This window comes from Annulohypoxylon maeteangense (genome assembly GCF_022496945.1).
Source record: "Annulohypoxylon maeteangense strain CBS 123835 unplaced genomic scaffold GGS22scaffold_4, whole genome shotgun sequence".
Lineage (NCBI taxonomy): Eukaryota > Fungi > Ascomycota > Sordariomycetes > Xylariales > Hypoxylaceae > Annulohypoxylon > Annulohypoxylon maeteangense.
This window is the reverse complement of record NW_025953251.1, coordinates 406,263-426,471: the sequence shown is the minus strand read 5'-3', so window position 1 is coordinate 426,471 and position 20,209 is coordinate 406,263. Positions and strand designations below refer to the sequence as shown.

The following is a 20,209-nucleotide window of genomic DNA, read 5'->3' as shown; positions in this document are numbered from 1 at the left end:
TACGCTCTGCTCAGCCCCTAAATTGCCCGTCTGGCCTATTAGATGCCCTGAACGGACTGCTGCTGATGTCGGCGCTCGCGAGTTGGTCGCTGTCAGCCACTCGATCGGTTGGGTGGATGTAGATACGCGGGTTTGAGAGGGGAGGGGGTTGTGTTACGCTGCTGGGAGGGGAGGGGAGGGAGGTAGGTGTTGTTGTTGTTATTTTACGCACTCGCCCAATTGTGATGGGTGGTTTCATCTTCTTTCCTGATTTTCATTTAGGTATAATACAACGCCTATTTTTAGCTTGGTTTTGAACCTCTTTCCCTTTTCCTGCGAACTCGGGGTTTTTCTTCGCTTGTGTAGGGATTTACATACAGGGGCGTTTTACATACATACCTACATACGGGTGCAGTTCGATCGGGTTCTTCCTCGAAGGATTCGATCAGCGTCAGCATTGTGTGTCCTTTTCCGTCTCTGTCCGCTCTTTGCACTTTAGGGCGCCCGGGTTCTTAGGTAGGCTGGCTCTGCTCTTACTGGACTAGCAGGTGGTCAGAAGTCTAATTACCGATGCACGTCGAATCTAGCCCCCATCCATCCATCGTCGTCGCCCGCTACCACTGCTAGCTTCAGCTTGCCTCTAGCTGGACCCTTAGCCGCGTCGTCGTCGCATTAACGGATCCGCTGCATCTAGTTATGATTGCCGTGTCCTTAGCCCACTAGGAACTATTGCGGTAATTGCTCGTGTGCACTGTTAATTAGGTCTAGAGACCAATGAGGCGCGTTTTGCCGATGCTTTGGAAATCGATTGGGTGCTTACCTGTGAAAGCTACCTAATTATTAGCGAGTCTGTTTAATCCGCTAGAAATGGTCCCCTATTTTAATACTACGATACTTATGCCGACCCCGTAGCCCTCGAGAGCTAGGGTATAGGCATAATGATAGGGGGCTTGGTTAAGGCTGATGCACCCTTGTCAATGATCTCGTATTTAACTCTGAATAGCGACAAGTTTGTGATCATATACTTACCTAGTAGGTATAGTGTTGCTTTGAAAGAAAGCATAAAGTTGCCTGTAGGGACTTTTCGCAAGACTAACCCCTTTGCTATAATGCAACCTTCAGGGCGTGGGGGTTAACTTTTAGAACTAGTTAACCCCATATATGCGGTAAAGATCACTGAAACAGCCCCGTAACTTCACATATAGAACGTCAAATAGGACCGAGTTACCTTTTTGGCTAGAAAAGGTAAAGAAGAAGCTTAAGTTGGTAGGTCTAAAATTTGCTAATTTCCAAGGTTACCAGATCTACCTAGGTATTTAAATATATAATAGGTATGTACCTATCAGTCATATGGTGTTACAATGTCTAATTAATTGTCGGACCAGTTGCCCTTCCCCTATGACATACACTGATTGCTTCGGTATTTGCATATAGAAGGTCAATTTAACCTACGACTTTGTTATAGAATTCTGAGCCTCCTATATGGTATTGTTCTACCGTTTGGGGTCCAATTTAATCATTTAATAATGATGAGAGCTTTTATCAAGAGTTTGGCAATTGATTTTTATTCATACCTATAGGTATACACGCCTACTTTAGAATATATCCAAATTGGCTAGGCGTCCAAGGTAGATAAGACATCTTCTAGCTGCTTTGCAGTATCACTGCTCTCCTCTGCCCTACTTCTTAACTGCTCCGCAATCCCTCGTACAGCTCTAGCTGAGTGTAGATACCGCTTCCTCAAACCCGGGTTCGAGTTTTCTAGTAACGTTGTGGCAAGCTGCAACACATCTGCTTGAAACTCGAGAAGCGTGGAATCATTAGCATTCTCGGGGCTGGGAACATTGTATGCTGCTACTGCTGTCACAATGTTCATATAATCCTCGGGTGTGGTGCCTTCGCTCTCAGCAACAGTATTTAGGACGAGAGCTATGTGAGTACCACGAATGAAATCTAATCTTCGCAGTACACTAGGAGTCGAGCTTTCCTCTAGAATCTTGAGCAAGTCGGGCGACAGGATTGTCCAGCCGTTATGCAAGTTAAATGCATCGATTCCTTTCGACGTTCGAAGCACGCCTTCGAGTGCTGCTAGAATCGGAAGTCTGTAATCCAACCCTTTGGGTTGAGATGATGCCGAACCGCTACTCTGGTATAACTCGATAAACATGTCCATCAATCCCGAACACTCCTCCCTTGGAATATCATCATCGTCCTCCCGAACCCAGAGCGCGATCGCTCGGATAGCAGATAAAATGAATGCATCCGTGGCTGCGCTCTCGTCCTTAGCATCCCATGCTAGTGTCTTGTGGGATCCGGAGTTGGTATGTGCCTTGCCGGTACGAGCTTCCGGGTGTAGCCCCTGGGCGCCGGCTATCGACGCGTCCCAGCGATCTCGCAAGTACTCCATCGTGGCGGATAAGGTCTCGGCAATGGAACGGCTTAACTTGATGACAAGGTCAGGGGATATCTTGAGCCAGATACCCACCGAGTCTGCGACAGGCTTGGGATCGTCTAGTTCCTCCATCCAGGCGACGAGCTGACCGATGAAAGCTGTTAAGATATCAAGGGCTGATGTGAGGCGTTGTGAGATATGAGGGTATTCTGGATCGTTAAGTTTTTCTAGGAGCGAAGGTAAGGTTGCGCGGAGGTCTACTAGAATGAGGCTGATGAAGAGATAAGAGAAGGGTTTTGACGAGTCCTTCTCATCGAGGAACAACGACCGGATTGTCGATTCAGGATAGATGAGAAGTAAGGCGCCAGCACAGTTTATGTAAGCCGACCGGCTGGCTGCGTTTGGTCGATTAGTAGCCAAATTACATATAAGCTTGGTAACTGAACCAATCCATTTGGGGTTTTGTGGTATGAGCTTAAGACTTGTTAGCGAAATAACTTCGGCTTTAGAGGTACAAGCGAACTCACACTCTCGTCAAGATTCCGTAAGATATGGGATATGAATTCTAAGAGGCTTGTTGCGTCGGTGCCGATGAAAGAAGATACAAACGACTGGACGCCACCGTCGATCTTATCTCTCATCAAGTCCTTTGCTTTTTGATCTTCGAGACCAGCAGTACCCTTTTCCCAGGCCCAGATGAAAATCGACAATACATGAGAATGTTCAGGCGCGATTTCAATTAGAGATGCCCAATCATCAACTTCGAGGTTGGCAAAGATTTTAGCACCGTCAGGTATAGTGATGAGAGTTAGCAATGTCTCTATGATGACCTTTGTGGTCTCCTTAGAGCTATCCTCGAGTTAGTATATAAATACTACAAGGGAAATATTAGTACCTACCTGTGGAGGGCAGCTTTGGTTAATCGTGGTATTCGATTTAGGAGCTTCGAATCTTGCCTTGCGTCTTCAGGTAGCAAAATCGCGAAGGTGTGAACGACGGCAACAGCTAAGTCAAGCATGTCCTTGGAATTCTTTGATTCCGAACCAGCCTGAGAGCCGGTACGTAACAGGCGGTCTAAAAATCTGGGCGAGATAGAGTCCCATAATGAAACAATGACTTCCTTATTACCTTGAAGATCGGGGGAGTTGTCCAAGACTGATTTCAGGAGAGCTAATCCAACAAATCTAGAAGTATCATCTTTGGTCTTCAAAAGTTGTTGGATGTTTTCTATCGACGGAACTTTGGTCTGATTTGATCCGCCTGCGTCGCCACCACCATCGTCATCTTGAACCTGTAACTTTGAGACATCCGGTACATCCATTTTTGATCTGATTTATATGAGATTCGACTGTTGGGTAGGGTTCATTTTCTATATCATATCCGTTCGACTCTCGATCTCGATACTGGATATGGGCGTGAGTTGCTCACGATAGCTTTACTAGCTTGAGTTAAAATATTTCCGATTTGTGATTGAGGTCAGATTCTTAAGTCTTCTGATTTTCTGGTTATTCGATTGCGAAGTTCTTTTGAATTCTATCTTCAATTTGGCAGCCAATAATAAATAATGACGACACTAATAAAACTTACTGGGTCACAGTAACACAGATCGGTAACACAAATGGACCTTGTAACACTCTAGGCAACAATTGTGCATAGACGCACAGAACTCTTATCGTTATCTCGTACCCAGTACCTAACTAATAATAGGTTCCCGGCGGTCGGGACCCCTAACAGGCTCTCGCTGATCGCAAAGTCGCAACACGGGCTACGATTTACATTGACGGCTACGAAACTTGCTCAAACCTCGAATTAATCCCCGGATACTCAAATCTTGCTACAGTACGAAATAGGAGGCACTGCGATATGGCAAATCGCATACCCGGGCCTTCGAGATGGCAAGCAGCAGTAGGAATTTCATGAACACCCACGACGAAGAAGGTTCGTCATCTTCATCGAGATCGCCGAACGGGCTGCATCCCCAAACCCACAATGACGAAAGAGACGAGCTCGACAACTTATTTGATGGCGACGACGATGGCCTTCTTAGCGATGACCCCATGAGCGAGGAGTTGGCCGAGCCTATGAGCTTCAAGAGGAAACAGAAACAATCCATTTTCTCTAAACCGAGCAGGTTGTTGTCTACCTTGACAGGCAATCGCCTGGGATCAGTGTCGCCGCGCTCACCCCATTCTGCCCACTCCGGCACGGCGACACCTACGAGATTACAACTACAGAGTGCTCCCGAGACACCGAATATCCCGAAAGAAGGAACTCCGCTCGATTGGTACGTCGAGGGGCCGGGGAGGAGAGTAGGTTACGAGGATTTGACCGCGATCGATTGGATCTTCGAATACACGAAAGAGCGACAACGTCTACGAGTACTATATTCGAGTGCGACGGGTATAATAGGATACATACAACAGTTACTAGATTCTAGCCAGATATGGGTCATCCTCGTTCTGACGGGCATTGCTGTCGGTGCGCTAGCCGCTGCGATAGATGTTGCCTCGGATTGGCTAGGAGATATAAAGACGGGATATTGCGCCTCAGGGCCTGAAGGGGGAGCATTCTATCTAAACAAGCAGTTCTGCTGTTTCGGCTACGACCAAGGCGCCAAATGCTTAGGATGGAAACCATGGGCCGCCGCTCTAGGGATAGGCTCTGTAGGGGGGAAGTGGTTTATAGAGTATTTCTTCTTTCTATTGCTTTCCGTGAGTTTTGTCGTCCACGCTCTTGAGAAAGGGTTTCTGATCTGTGAATAGGTCGCATTTGCGTTCTGTGCCGGATTCCTGGTCAAGGAATATGCTATTTACGCCAAGCATAGCGGTATACCCGAGATAAAAACGGTGCTGGGTGGCTTCGTCATTCGGCGTTTCTTAGGGGCATGGACATTGGTCACGAAGTCTTTAGGACTGGTATATTTCATCCCAATAAATTTTGCGACGGGTGGATACTAACTGGGAATAGTGTCTTGCTGTCGCATCCGGCATGTGGCTTGGAAAGGAAGGCCCCTTGGTGCACGTTGCATGCTGTTGCGCCAATCTGTTTATCAAATTATTCCCAAATATTAATACCAATGAAGGTGAGTATCGTAGACATCGAGAGTGTAAGACAGACGTTAACTTGGAACAGCACGAAAACGAGAGGTTCTATCTGCAGCTGCAGCGTCGGGAATCTCGGTTGCATTCGGATCTCCTATAGGGGGTGTGCTGTTCAGCCTTGAACAACTATCTTACTACTTTCCCGACAAAACCATGTGGCAGAGTTTCGTATGTGCCATGACAGCTGCTGTTGTGCTGCAAGCCTTTGACCCCTTCCGGTCTGGGAAGCTTGTGCTGTACCAGGTCAAATTCAGTACAGGTTGGCACGGGTTCGAAGTGATACCATTTGCTTTTCTCGGAATCCTAGGCGGATTATATGGCGGACTCTTCATCAAAGCTAACATGCGTGTGGCGCAATGGAAGAAATCTGCGACATGGCTTCCGGGTCCCCTAATACAAGTAACTGTCGTAGCCCTCTTAACAGCCCTTATTAATTATCCCAACTTCTATATGCGAGCACAATCTTCGGAGCTCGTATCTTCGCTCTTCTCAGACTGCGCCCTGGTCCTCGACGACCCATTTAGTCTCTGTAAGACAGGCGCTGCAACAGCCGGTACCATCATCCTACTCCTATTCGCCGCCGTCCTCGGCTTCTTCCTTGCGTCTATTACCTTCGGCCTGCAGATCCCCGCAGGTATCATTCTACCATCCATGGCCATCGGCGCGCTCTCCGGCCGCGCCGTCGGCATCATCATGGAGATATGGCAGCGCAACCACCCTGACTTCTTCGCCTTCAGTACCTGCGACGTGGGTAGACCATGCGTGACTCCAGGCGTGTACGCGATGATCGGGGCGGCGGCGGCACTCGCCGGTGTTACACGCATGACGGTTTCCATCGTCGTCATTATGTTCGAGCTGACAGGCGCCTTAACCTACGTCCTACCTATCATGGTTGCCGTCATGTTATCCAAGTGGGTCGGCGACGCCTTTTCGCGCCGCGACATCTACGAGAGCTGGATCCACTTCAACGAATACCCCTTCCTCGACTCCGGCGACGAGGGCGGCGGCGCCCAACACGTCCCCGACATCCCAGCCTCGCAAATCATGACGCGCATCGAGGACCTCGTCGTCCTCACTGCCACAGGCCACACCATAGCGAGCCTACGAGGCGTCCTCGAAACCTGCGACTACCGCGGCTTCCCCGTCGTCAGCGACCCGCGCGACGCCATTCTGCTCGGCTACATCAGCCGCGCCGAGCTCGCCTTCAACATCGCAGCGAGCAGGCTCCCCCCCGAAGCCGAAGCCTTCTTCTCCCACCAACCCCTCGCCGACCCCCGCGCCACCCTCGACCTCCGCCCATGGATGGACCAGACACCCCTCACGCTGCCCGGGCGCTCCAGTCTCACCCTCGCGGTCTCGTATTTCCAGAAGCTCGGGCTCAGGTACGTGCTTTTCAGCGATAGAGGCGTGCTGCAGGGTCTTCTTACTAAGAAGGATTGCTGGTATGTGTTACATGGCGCTGAGGAGGCGCGGCGCGGGAATGGGAGGGGCGGGTTTGCGGGACAGACGATGCGGGATGAGGGGGTTGGGGGAGGTGCGCAGGAGGAGGGTGTTATGGCTGTGGATGAGCGCGGGGGGTTGTTGAGTGCGGATGGGGATGCGAGTCCGGCGGATGATGATGGGGCGAGTGGGATATTGTAATATTGTATGTATGGGTGGGTTTGGTTGGGATAGATTTAGAAATATGGAATTTGAATGTTTCGATTGACTTGATTTTTACCAGTGTGAGTATGTTTGTTTGTTAAGTGCCTGGTAGATATGTAGGTAGAGTAACTTGGTCCGTGACGAGGGACTAGTGACTCATGCCCGCCAAACACACTGTACGAGGGCCGATAGTAAGGTTATATATCTAAAGAAGGAACAGCACCATAACAATTCCTCAAGGACTTAAAAATTACCTGGCTCAGTTGGATAGCCGTGTTTGTTGACCGCAGCAAGTGGTTGAAGCATCTACTCCCCTGAAGCGTTTGGTTCAAGCCGGGTTCTTGGGACTTGTTTCTTTTCTTTTTTTCTTTTTTTTTTCCTAAATCCTTTCTGCTTCCAAAAATTTCGTTGCAAATTTTTTCTTGCTATGCATACTTTGTATATGAAGTACCTGTAAATATATCCATGGATTATTCGCATCTTCTTTTCCATACCTAGCCGAGCAACACGGCGTATTCGTTGGCGTATATCCAGTGCACATATGGCCACCACACATTCTATATCACTACTATTCGTAGGTAGCTTTTAATAGGGGCCCTTCACTCGTAGGTTCTGTACACAAAGTAGAGTAGCACAGAGCTTCGGAGTAAAACATTTACAACGTTTCTCGAATATATAATACGCATCTGACTGGGCACTCAAACTATTCCATTATTATATGACCCTCAGAAGATGTACGGGACATCTCTACTTCTCTCCAGGTGTTGGAAAAGTAATTGCCTTGTAAACAAACCTCGACCAACTCACAATCACGTAGAGGATGCATATAAAACACTGGGAAAGCTCGGAAAATTATTGTTTTGTATGTTTAGATAGTGTGCCTGTTGTTATCTTCCTATAACAACCACACCATTCCCCGCGAGATAGCGAAGGAATATGTAAAAAGCAACAAAGGCACCTCTTAACCCGATGTGAGGTGAAAATACAGTGGGGTATCACTCCGTGGATGTTATGAACGAACTCCCCTTCCCATGCAAAAACCTCGCATATTGCCTGGTATCAATCGAATATTGTAATGCCTGCCCATGATTGCCAATGCCTTTTCTTCCCTGGGTTGAACAAAAAGTACTCCATTAAAGAAGTCCAACTCTATTGTCATGTGCTCTCCTATTCTATCCGCCTCGGCCAAGGTGTTGCGGTATGCCGTCAAGCGGTAGAGCATTCTTTAGTTTGTCGTAAGTCGTCGTCGACATCGTTTCTGAACTGCGTCTTCACCACGTCAGTTACAGCATGGCAGTGCCTCTGCCGCGATTAAGACGAGCCAGCAGGCTGCTTTCCCTTCTTGTTCGCGGTCATGATCTTCAGCTCGAGATGATAATACGACTTCTGGTTTTTGCCCTTCTTTTCCTTCGGATCGACCTTCGTTCGGCAGACAGGGCAAGTCTTCTTCATGTTGTCGATGTGAAGAGCCGAGTGCAAGCACTCGGAGCAGAATAGATGACCTAGCGAAACTATCAGTTAACTAACCGCCAGAGTTGAAATTTGGGCAATAATTCAGTCTTCAACATACCACAGTGCGTGACAGTCAGGTGGGAAGCATCATCCATGCAAATGACGCACTGAAATTTGCCAATCTTCATCCGATTATCACATTTGTCGGCTAACAGATCATCTGGGACGTCGGCGGCATTCGATAAGTCTATCGTCTCATGAACGTCCTCGCCCGCAGGGAAATTGGGAAGATCGTCGTCAATAAACGGAGATACATCGCTGATTCGCTTCGGTTTTGTTCTATTCACTCGACTGGAGGCGGGAGAAGACGCAGAAGATCGTCGGCGCTTGGGGGCGGCTGTGCGCGCGTCGTTTGGGTGAGAACGTTTTCTAGCGGGCGGCATGGTCGGTGTTGTGGGGTCGATCCCAGAGGTAGAATCTGGCTCCTCCTTTGTCAAATCGACTAAGCGTCTTTTGCTGACTATTTGGTCGCGAGGCTGAATTGGCATTGCCTCGCCAATCTCCAGAGGCTTCGGCAGGTTCGAGGACTGTGGACGAGTAGGCATACGCGGGCTACTATTAATGGGTGGTAGTGAGGGCGAGGAAAACTCGCCGTTGGCTAGGGTGAATAGATAATAATCGTCAGCGGCTGGCTCTGGGACAAGTCTGTTCGGCTGAGGCAGATGGGTGTGGGTATTCTGAGCGGCGGTTGATGACGATCGGGATTGTTCGTGTCTTGGCGGGGCGACGGAATAATGTTGACTGTAGTTAACGGGAGTTGGTCGCCGAGAAGCCGGATCCAATCCAGAGAATGCCGAATCCGGTCTCACTGGCACCCAACCAAATCTGTCGTGATCACGATAGGCGTTGTCGCCGTGTGTTGACGGGTTGAAGTATTCAGAGATTGAGGGAAGTTGTTGTTGATGCTGGTAGACTGGATCGGGAGAGCCGAGCTGTCCAGGGTGCAGGCCCGGCAAAGAAGGCAACTGAGGATTATGATAATGTTGTGGGTTGAGGTCTAGTTGGTTGAAATTAAGAGGATCGAATGGTGGCCCCCAAGCATCGGCAAAAGATGGTCGGTTAGGGGCGCTGGCGTTAATGAAGTCAAAAAAGGACTCGGCGTCGCTAGTAAGTGCGTTCTGACCTGAGTCCAGATCTGCTTGGGATGACGATACTACTAGGTTGCACACAACCGGATTTTAGCGTTTAATAGTCTCCATTTAGTTTCTCATGTTGATCCAACTGTGCGTGCGTGCGTGAGGTACTAGGTATGACTAAGGAAAGAGAGTGTCCACGGTATGGTGGCAAAGACTTGTGTAGATGATTTAGGAATAAAGAAGAAAAAAACCGTAAACGTAAACATAACCATAAAATGAAAACCTTAGAAAGGTAAAATGCACGAAATGTACGAAATGCAGTAACATAGAAGAAATGAAGAAATGGGTAGAATACCTCTGTAGGCCATCGTTTCTTTCTGGGGCTGAGAAATGTAAGTTGCTGGTAAAAAAACAGAGCCCGGTAAGCCGAGTGTTTGAAAAGGTCAAGAGTGACCTAGTTGAGTTCTTTCCACGCGTGATTGTCGGATCTCTGGCTCCCTGGCGCCGGCACTGGTGCTTTTCGTTAATCGCTGATACCGATTAAGTTCGTTCACATCCGGTTTTCCCTATTCATGGAGTGGAGGAGATAACCGCTTCCCGTTCTGCTCTTTCTAGGTAGTTTTTTTTCTCTTTCTGCCCGTGCGATATGTCTAAGGTGTACGATGCGATGCGCGTATGGTTTCTGATTGATTCCAAGCTGTCCAGGCTGTCCAAGGTTGTTGCTTTATTGCTATCGCAATAGCAATCAATATTTCGGCTGACCGGTCAAGCACAAGAATCTTACTGTCTTTTGATCGAAATATTCCCACATCTCGTTGTTGAGTCAAAATTTATTCGGTCGTCAATAGATACCTTGAGGACATCAAGGAAATAGAACTTCTGGATTCCCTTGATCAGGGTTGAGGCTGGATGTAAGTTGTTAAATAGGTCAACTGGTGTCGCAAATGTAATAAGTCAGGAGTCCCGCACTAGTAATAAGTACTGTGCTGTACGGTACGAGGGGTCCAAGGATGGGGCGGAGGTGAAGATTTGTGTAAGTGGCAAGTCGTCAGATATTTATTTGCACATGTGGTTTGATATTTCTTGAGTGTGCACAAATACATCCATGGATCTAGACTTGCGTGGTGCCTACCCTTAGATGGCGATGACTACCATACTCCGCGTACTATATAGGTAACTACATAAACTACATACTAATAAGTATGTACCTACTAGGTAGGCAGGAAACATTGAAAATTCAAATCGTCAATTGGAACCACCTAGGAATCTACCTCCACCTGATCCTTCCAACAACCTTGGAAACCACCAAGGCGACCTGTAGCTGCCATTCCATATGATGCACCTAGCATAAGTAGTATTGATCTCCTGATGGTCAGGTTTGTACGAGGTACAGTACCTACAGCTCAGGGCCTAGGGACTGTAAATGCTAAACCCCCAACGTGAAGCTACCCCTGTCGAGCCTTTGTTCTTCTTTCTCCCTCATTTTTGTTTTTTAGAGTTCCAAGGTTTTTTTATATGACCCCACATACGCACTGTGTATATATACTTACCAACCTAGTACTTGCACTTCGTATGGGGACAATATTCAATGTTTACTACGAATTTTCAGCATCAAATACTTATCTTAATTGAACCGATTCTAATATTAATAAAAATAAAATGTAGGTAAGCATTTATGTACATACATACATACTCATGGATGTACGTAGGTACATTTAGTACCTAATAAGTACCTGGGTACGTACTTAGATATTGAATAATACTTGGAGTTACACAAGATTACCTTACAGGTAAACTTTCTTCGCCTCTTCGGAGAAAACTTCAGTCTTATTTCCTTCCATTTACATGTCTTCGGATTTATCACTTCAAACTTGTCAGTACTCAATACTCAGCAAACATGACTTGCGTTATTCGGACGCCTCTCCATGTAGTACCGTGGGCATAGGTAAGTACTACCTATAGCCATGGATGCATCCAAGATCCCAAGGTTGCCACTGGACATGTCCCGTGCAGTCTTATTACATCCGGACCGAGTCAAAAAGGCTTGAAAAATCCTAGAAGCAATGCTGACTGCTGAGAATAGCCGTGATACATTCCTAAGATAGCCTGCTTCTGCGCGTTGATCACGCCCGTACCCGCAGACCCGTCCACTCCAACCGTCCCGTACCGCAGGAGCCCGTAGCAAATAGCAGGTGTTCCCGAGACAACGGGCATCGGCTTTTACCAACCATACTGCCATACACAACCATACACATGAATTATACTGGGGCAAGAAAGTTCGTGATCATTCGGATGTATTCTTTGGTATTCTTCGTGTTTTCTTGATCATAGAAGATACATACACTACTTGGTACCCAGTTACTTGGACCGATAATCCATGTTATCTCAGTACCCAGTACCTAGGTATCTACATATGTGCCAATTATATTGCTTGGAATATAAGCTATGTAATTCGGCTATTGGAAGGCAACTATCCGAGATTCATTTCCGTTGGTCGAAGTGTCGTCAGAAACCCCTCGTCCGTTGAATTAATAATCAGCGAATTTTGTCAAAAGAACGGAAGTTAGACGACTCTGAAAGTGTTTCAGGCGACATAGCTTCGATTCCACCAACAGACAGTAGCGTTGGGGCTATTGCTCAGCTTTTGTCCAGCCCTCCGCGTCGTCTCGAGAACCTCCAATTAAACACCAAGCACAGGGCAAGACCAACTATGCCTAATCCGATAGCAACACTGCAACAATCAGAATCAGCAAACGAGATTTGAAATTCTCAGTTTGTCGGTTAGAAAATGCAGGTTTCCAAGGGGGGGATGGAAGAAAAATTACTCGACTTTACTCACTACCAAGCTCCCCTATATCCTTTCAAAATATCTTCCCGCGTTTTCCCACCATTGTTCACGTGAAGTTCGACCGTTCCAGCGACGCCCATGGCAAGCGCGCCACTGTAATTCACCACGGTAGTAACAAGACTAGCCGCAATGCCCTGATGTTCGCAAGACACCAAGTCCGAAAGCATAAGCGTTGCTGCCGGAAAGCTCAGGTCCATTCCCCAAGTGATGATTAAATTGCAAAGGAATGTCTGTGTCCAATACGTCTGGTCGATGGGAGCAGTTGCAATCAGTGTAGTGCCGATGGTAAAAGCTAATAACGCGAGAGACATCACTACCGCAGGACCGACGCGATGAATGATCACACCCGTAGTAATAGCTGCTGCAATACCACTAACCAAGATTGGGCTGTGCATTGCTGTAGCTAACAGCGGCGATGCCCCTCTTAATACTTCGTAGAACTCCCAAACGTAATAGATATAGATTCCAAAGCAGCCCCAACCGCAGAAGACCGCTGCAAGGACGAACGTCACCCCTGAGTTGATGGCCTGAAGCGGTATCAAGGGCTTTCTAGCATGTTTTTCAATGAAGATGAAGCACACGCATAACAAAGTCCCAATGATTAGGAGTGTGGGAACGTATGGGTCCCGCCAGCTGTTGATAGAAGCTTGATTCCATGAAACGCAGATAAGGACGAGGCCACTAACACCAGTCAAGGCTCCAGGGACGTCCATCTCGGCACATAAAGTCCTAAGGTCGCCTTGGGGAATTCTCCCTCTCTCAGGAGTCAGTCCACCGGGTATCACCAACATACCAGCAAGCGTAATAAAGACGAGAAAAAGAGACAATGCAAAGAAGGCATATTGCCATCGTGCAAGAGCTAGTAGGCTCGTGAAGGCTGGTGAGATAATGGCAGAAGCAGGGGCCATGGCTCCGAAAATGGCGAAGAGCATAGCTTTTCGTGGCCCAGGCACATATGTAACACCTAATAATGCTACGGCGCTTGGTACTAACAAGGCTGGGCCGATGCCTTGCATGATGCGTGCGAAGAGGAAAGTAGCATATGGCCGAGGCGTATAAATGGACAGTCCAGCGATGAGCGAGAACAAGGCGAACCAAGCATTACCGAGGAGGAAGATGAGCTTATGTCCATACACATCACCGAGACGGCCCGCCAACAGGATTAACGTCCCAGATAAACCGTAGCCCGCGATGATCCATATGAGTTGCCCTGAACTCGTGACCCCCAGGTCAGCCCCTATTATATGGAGGATACAGAGCGCTTGATGGAACCCAGACTCTGTCGATTTTTAGTTAACTGAACCACGGATGATATTGAATGATAGGTCACTCGGAAAATTGACGTACGTGGAGTGAAGTTGGCCGTCGATACAATGGCAAAAAAAGCTATCTCGTGTATGACTGTCATAGGTCTACCGAGAAATATATGTACCCTTGGATCTTCTCCACCCCCTTTCTTCTCTAAGTCGCTACTGAGGCTTGACGGCTGATTTTGACCGTCGTCTATCCCTTGCCTCGGCGAGAGAGTATTGCCGTCTGGATCGTGGCTCGGTAGTTCTGGTGCACTGTAACTCCATACTGTCTCGTCAAAACCGTCCTTCCGATGACACAACGATGCGTGCCTACCAACGTTTCGGCTAAGCACTTCCGGCAACGAGTTCGGATCCATGAAGCCTCTTTATCTTGGGGAGTCAATGGGACGAGAGCGACTGGTGGCAGGATTCGTTCGTATAACTATCGCATGCTAGGCCAGCAAGGACATCAAGCCCAAGGAGTTCACATTTATATACACAGTCCATGGAAGACCTACGCCTGACCTAAAATAGACATCCATACGGTGAAACGTGAGCGGAATTATCGAGTTGGCTCATCGAGTAGCGTCGTGTGGTGACTCTCCACCCATTAAATCTCGACAGATGGTTTCGGAAAGGGCTGAGACTTATTTGGAAGCATGGTTAAGAGATCTCTGTAGCACGCGACTACCCAGCTCTCTCAACTGCCGACACTACACAATCTCCCTTTTTTGCCTCTTACTCCTTTGTACTAGGCCATACAGCGGGAACAGTGCAATCTTCTCCTTCACCCTCTTCTCCTTTCTCGAGTCTACTCCACAACTTTGTGCCACCACTTCGCGCTGGTATCACGAGCTGGAGAGCACCTGAAATGTACGGAAGGGTACGCTGGCGGTCCCTCACCCGGTTCCTTGGGATCCCGCTTGTCCCGAAAAGTCGAGTCTTTAGAGATATATTTAGGTCTTATTCATAAACACCACACCTTTCGCATCCTTACACACAGCAAACGATTATATTTTACGGGTCATATTCTGTGCCCACGCACTTACCCTTATCTAGTTTAAACTCGACGGCGAACTGGGGGGCATAGAGACATAGACAAAGAGAATGACTCGGGAATTGGACCTCGACGGACGAAGTTTGCTATCGTATTTTCGTCTACCCCCCTTACCCCCTTTCCACGAAGTAAAGTTTCGGAAACGGGAGATAAGCAATTAGATATGTCTCTACTCAAGACCCGAGAAGCACGGTCGTCATCGGCCGGCGACCAGATTGGCCCGAGACTTCTCGGTAAACCGGTTGCAGGCAAACTACCTAACCCAGGTGTAGCCAAATGCATGGTGTACGCGAACTCGTGGCATTTGTCTTATCATGATGCGCTTCCGACGCACGTTGTATGTCGTTATTTCATCGGCGGTACTAGTGACGATCTGACGTGCTCTAACGACAACGATGGCTACGAGCGTGGAATCTGTCGTCATGCGAGACCAGACTCGTAATCGATGTCTCGAGCTTAGGCACCGAATTGTTGGATGCCTGCCCTTCCACGGCCGACCTAGGCTGCTGCCGTACGCACCCCCGGCTACTAAGCATCTTAGAACGAGGTATCGATTGATCGGTCGTGGTCCACAGAGGAGATCTAGACTATTACCAGGGAGAGGGTCGCATCTGATACGAACTGCGGTTCTTCCCGAGAAGATACAATGTCTGTCTTGTTTATAGAGGCTACACGGCTACCACGTAGGAGAATCGCGGATGCCTCCCCGAAACACTAGCGTCTCAAGATAGAAGAGAGATGCGTCGACTCCTCGATGGTATGGTATATCTGCTGAGATCCCCTTCCACCATGAATCAAGAAATATGCGGCAGTTCCTAGGATGCTCACAGGCAAATATCGTGGATGCTGAGGTTGAGATGATAGTGCGTACCTACCATTTTATACCTACGGCAAAATTCGAGGCTGACACCTAGAGAAAGCTTCTTATACTCGAGAGGCAAGATTCATATTTCTTTCCTCAACCTAGGCGTTTATATTATAATACCATTGAGTGGTAAAAAGACCATGTAGTTGAAGATGGACGTTCACTCATGGAAAGAAGAAATCAAACGACGCATGGATATACTTAGGTACATAGATACTTCTAGTTACGAACCTTGAAGTTACAAGGTAACACAAGAAGGCGGGGTGGTACACGCGCTTTACTTCAATAGGAATTAGGTTCTATCCACTAAAATGGATCCCTTATCAAAATTTCAAAGCTACAATCAGAATTATCTTCGTCATAATTCGCAACTAGAAAACGTAGAGAGTTAAAACCCTACAAGACCGAAATGACCTCGAAAGAACGACGGTGATGCTTCATCCCGCAAAAGCTCGCATGAGAGGCGCATCGACTGCGAGCTTCGTGCGTTTTGCCATGCACCAGGCGCTATGTCATCGTCCTCGACAGCCGTCATTGTCGCACTTATCGCATCTAAGACGGCAGACCACAGCCGCAGTCGCGCAATCTTCCAACGAACCTCTGAATGAACCTCTCAATGAACATCCCAATGAATCTACACCTGTGCGCTCGGGTAGCCTTGCCAGTTAGTCAAATACTCTTGCAAAACCTTGTGAAATAGTCTTCTAAGAATAAACCATAGTCACCTCCGGTGCTCGATTCAACGAAATAAAGGTACAACAAGTCAGTCATCACATATATAAACAAATTTTCCCGTCAGGTGACAAGAAACCACCACCACCACAAGAACTCGTGGATTTGTCGAAAGACCACCTCACTCGTCATAATCTCATTGGAAAGAATGCCGATAATAATGCGCCAATTGCGTTTGACGTGCCTCCGCTTCAGGGCGAGACCAAGACCTTGGACGAGCATTTCTATAAATTAGGAATTGACAGCGCCGAGCCGTTCCTGTCAAAAGCGAAAGAATTTGCGAGACAGAACGTCCCGCCGCGACCGAAGGAATGGGTGAGACAAAGCGGTTGGACAAAATATACTCCCAACGGGCCGCCGGAACGTGTCGAGTATCCTGATGCCGATATGCTATGTTTCGACGTCGAGGTTATGTGGAAAGAGAGTTCCTTTGCAGTTATGGCGTGTGCTATGAGCCCGACGACTTGGTACGCATGGCTATCGCCTTGGCTACTTGGTGAATCCGAATCGGATAGGCATCTAATCCCCTTGGGCGACCCAACCAAGGACCGCATTATCGTCGGTCATAATATCGGGTACGACCGAGCGAGGATCCTTGAAGAATATGACTTAAAACAGACAAGGAACTCATTCCTTGATACCATGTCGCTGCATGTTGCGGTCAATGGTATGTGTTCGCAACAGCGACCAACGTGGATGAAGCACAAGAAAAGTAGGGAACTTCGAGACAAGATTGCCAAAGAAACGGACAATATCGAATTAGCAAACCTGTTGGCGAGCAGCCGAGAAGACGAAGAAGAACTTTGGGTCGAACGCAGTTCGGTCAATTCTCTTCGCGACGTCGCCAAGTTCCATCTTAACGTCACTATCGACAAAGCGGCTCGAGACCACTTTGGGGAGTTGGATAGGGACGGCATCTGCAGCAAGCTAGACGAGCTACTCGATTACTGTGCGGCAGATGTGGCGGTTACTCACAGAGTCTTCGGGATTGTATTCCCTAATTTCCTTGGGGTCTGCCCTCACCCTGTCAGCTTTGCTGCCTTGCGACATCTATCTTCCGTAATTCTTCCTGTCAACAAGTCCTGGGATGAGTATGTCGCCAATGCAGAAGCCACTTACCATAGACTCTCCAATGATGTGCAGCAACGCCTAATTTCGCTCGCAGAGAAGGCATTGGAGATCAAGGACGATGCTAACAAATGGGGTAACGATCCCTGGCTGAAACAGTTGGATTGGTCCGGTCAAGAGATTAGGATGGTCAAAGGAAAGAAAAAGAACGATCCTCCTAGGCCCGCCGCTCGCCAGAAGAAACCAGGGATGCCTAAATGGTATAAGGACTTGTTTCCGAAGAGTGATGCGCCCATCAACCTCACAGTCAGAACTCGAATTGCACCAATTCTTCTTCGGCTCACGTGGGATGGTTATCCCTTGGTCTGGTCTGATAAATATGGCTGGACTTTTAGGATACCACTTGCGGACATGGCAAAATATAGTTCGACGCAACTTGTACGATGTGACCTCTCAGACGAATCTATAGAGGCTTTGAAGAACGACGTGACCGGGCTCTATTTCAAGTTACCCCATAAAGATGGTCCGACGACGAGATGCGGGAGCCCGTTAGCGAAGAGTTATCTTGTATACTTTGACAAGGGAACATTATCATCCGAATATCCACTAGCGAAAGAAGCTCTTGATATGAATGCATCATGTTCTTATTGGATTAGTGCTCGGGACAGAATCCATTCTCAAATGGTTGTTTACGAAAAGGAGAAATCTAAAGATGGACAGGAACCAAATGAAAACAGCGACAGCAATAATGGCTATATTTTACCTCAGGTCATTCCTATGGGTACTGTCACCCGAAGGGCGGTCGAAAATACTTGGCTGACCGCTAGCAATGCAAAGAAGAACCGGGTTGGATCTGAGTTAAAAGCAATGGTCAAAGCGCCACCAGGTTATTGCTTTGTGGGCGCTGATGTTGATTCGGAAGAATTATGGATTGCTAGCGTTGTTGGGGACGCCACATTCAAACTCCATGGCGGTAATGCTATTGGTTTTATGACACTCGAAGGCACAAAAGCCGCAGGAACCGATCTGCATTCCCGCACCGCTTCCATCTTGGGCATCACACGTAATGACGCCAAGGTTTTCAATTACGGTCGCATTTACGGAGCTGGGCTCAAGTTTGCCGCCACCTTGCTCAGGCAGTTTAACCCTAACCTCTCAGAGCAAGAAACAACAGACATCGCTGGAAAATTATATACCGCGACGAAGGGCGCGAAGACAAATAGGAAGGCACTCTATAAACGACCTTTTTGGAGAGGTGGCACAGAGTCGTTTGTCTTCAACAAGCTCGAAGAGTTTGCGGAACAAGAACGCCCGCGGACGCCCGTTCTCGCCGCCGGTATCACCGAGGCGCTGATGGGAAGATATATCAGTAAGGGAGGCTACCTGACCTCTCGCATTAACTGGGCAATTCAATCATCGGGTGTGGATTATCTCCACCTTCTAATTGTCTCGATGGATTACTTAACTCGACGTTTCAACATTGACGCACGCCTCGCTATCAGCGTTCACGACGAAATTCGCTACCTCGTCAAGAACGAAGATAAATACAGAGCTGCTATGGCTCTTCAGGTTTCTAACCTCTGGACACGCGCAATGTTCTCCCAACAAGTGGGCATCGATGATCTACCGCAATCATGTGCCTACTTCTCCGCAATTGACATCGATCATGTTCTGCGCAAGGAGGTGGACATGGATTGCGTGACGCCCAGCCACAGCATTCCCATTCCACCCGGCGAGAGCATCGACATAACCCAACTGCTCGAAAAAGGAAACGAAGCATACCTCGACCCCAACATCGTCCCAGCAAAGCACGCCCCACGACTAGACCACATCCCATACACGCCTAGGACACCCGTCATGAAGGAGCTCAACGACTCGCAAGATCTCAAGGACCTCAGCTTCCTAAAGGCCCAGATCTCAAGCAGCGACGAAGAGCTCAAGGAAATTCTTAAAGGCCAGAAAAAGGCGTCCGGTGGTACCGGGGGATCGGCCACCGGGACGGTAAAGAAACCCAGGCAGAAGCTGGTCCCGTATGCCTCGCAGGCTCAGCTCATGCCGCATATGTACCAGCCCTTCGAGGCGAAGTTCACGTCTAGGAAGGACTTCCCCAAGGAAGAGTCTTGGACTTTCGAGGGCATGCCGCCGCGGGTTATGAGGGGTAGTGGGCCGAGATTGTGATGTTGGTGTGTTGGACTGGGGGTTTGGCACTGCTGTTGACACAGCGTTATTTTTCTTCTTCTTCTTTTCGCGGATTGTCGTCTTCGCTATGTATTATCAGGTACCCGGGGATGCGGCATGTGTTATGTGTGGCATGACTTCAAGGTACGGTGGGGGCGGCGGTATATTAAAAATGGTATCAAAAGCGGCGTTTGGGAGGTGGTCTTTCGTGGGGGATGTGTACTAGGTACTAGGTAGGTAATGATGGGAACTGTGACATCATGCATGCATGTATTTAGCTATGTATTTTTTGAATATGAGAGTTGTTGTTACGGCCTCCCGGGGCGTTTTTATGGTTGGGGGGAAATGTGAGGTGTGGGCTTTCTGGAAACTTGAAATAAGGGGTTATCGTGCAATGCGACTTGTTATGTGTTGTAAAGGAGAGAGGATTGGGGGAGTGATATCTCAAAGATACCTACCTAATTA

At 48.2% G+C, this 20,209-nt stretch overlaps 5 protein-coding genes across 5 annotated transcripts; 2 read left to right on the top strand and 3 right to left on the bottom strand.

The window, feature by feature from the left end:
• Positions 1–1,540: 1,540 nt before the first annotated feature.
• GGS22DRAFT_156386 (DUF1941-domain-containing protein) lies at positions 1,541–3,874 on the bottom strand. The gene is made up of 3 exons (XM_047960359.1): positions 3,271–3,874; positions 2,899–3,220; positions 1,541–2,845 (listed from the first exon to the last, which is right to left on the bottom strand). The coding sequence occupies exons 1-3, from the start codon at positions 3,690–3,692 to the stop codon at positions 1,595–1,597; spliced, it is 1,995 nt and encodes a 664-aa protein (XP_047821023.1). The 5' UTR covers positions 3,693–3,874; the 3' UTR covers positions 1,541–1,594.
• Positions 3,875–4,110: 236 nt separating this feature from the next.
• On the top strand, positions 4,111–7,180 carry GGS22DRAFT_156385 (chloride channel). Its single transcript, XM_047960358.1, has 4 exons — positions 4,111–5,082; positions 5,134–5,286; positions 5,339–5,453; positions 5,504–7,180. The coding sequence occupies exons 1-4, from the start codon at positions 4,264–4,266 to the stop codon at positions 7,111–7,113; spliced, it is 2,697 nt and encodes an 898-aa protein (XP_047821022.1). The 5' UTR covers positions 4,111–4,263; the 3' UTR covers positions 7,114–7,180.
• A 1,029-nt stretch (positions 7,181–8,209) lies between these two features.
• GGS22DRAFT_105917 (uncharacterized protein) lies at positions 8,210–10,211 on the bottom strand. Its single transcript, XM_047957805.1, has 3 exons — positions 10,060–10,211; positions 8,687–9,781; positions 8,210–8,618 (listed from the first exon to the last, which is right to left on the bottom strand). Exons 1-3 carry the CDS (start codon positions 10,070–10,072, stop codon positions 8,428–8,430), a joined length of 1,299 nt encoding a protein of 432 aa, XP_047821021.1. The 5' UTR covers positions 10,073–10,211; the 3' UTR covers positions 8,210–8,427.
• Positions 10,212–12,242: 2,031 nt separating this feature from the next.
• GGS22DRAFT_198594 (MFS general substrate transporter) lies at positions 12,243–14,809 on the bottom strand. The gene is made up of 2 exons (XM_047966155.1): positions 13,900–14,809; positions 12,243–13,789 (listed from the first exon to the last, which is right to left on the bottom strand). The coding sequence occupies exons 1-2, from the start codon at positions 14,219–14,221 to the stop codon at positions 12,543–12,545; spliced, it is 1,569 nt and encodes a 522-aa protein (XP_047821020.1). The 5' UTR covers positions 14,222–14,809; the 3' UTR covers positions 12,243–12,542.
• Positions 14,810–16,131: 1,322 nt separating this feature from the next.
• On the top strand, positions 16,132–19,878 carry GGS22DRAFT_105880 (DNA polymerase family A). Its single transcript, XM_047957804.1, has 2 exons — positions 16,132–16,430; positions 16,488–19,878. The coding sequence occupies exons 1-2, from the start codon at positions 16,199–16,201 to the stop codon at positions 19,742–19,744; spliced, it is 3,489 nt and encodes a 1,162-aa protein (XP_047821019.1). The 5' UTR covers positions 16,132–16,198; the 3' UTR covers positions 19,745–19,878.
• Positions 19,879–20,209: the final 331 nt, after the last annotated feature.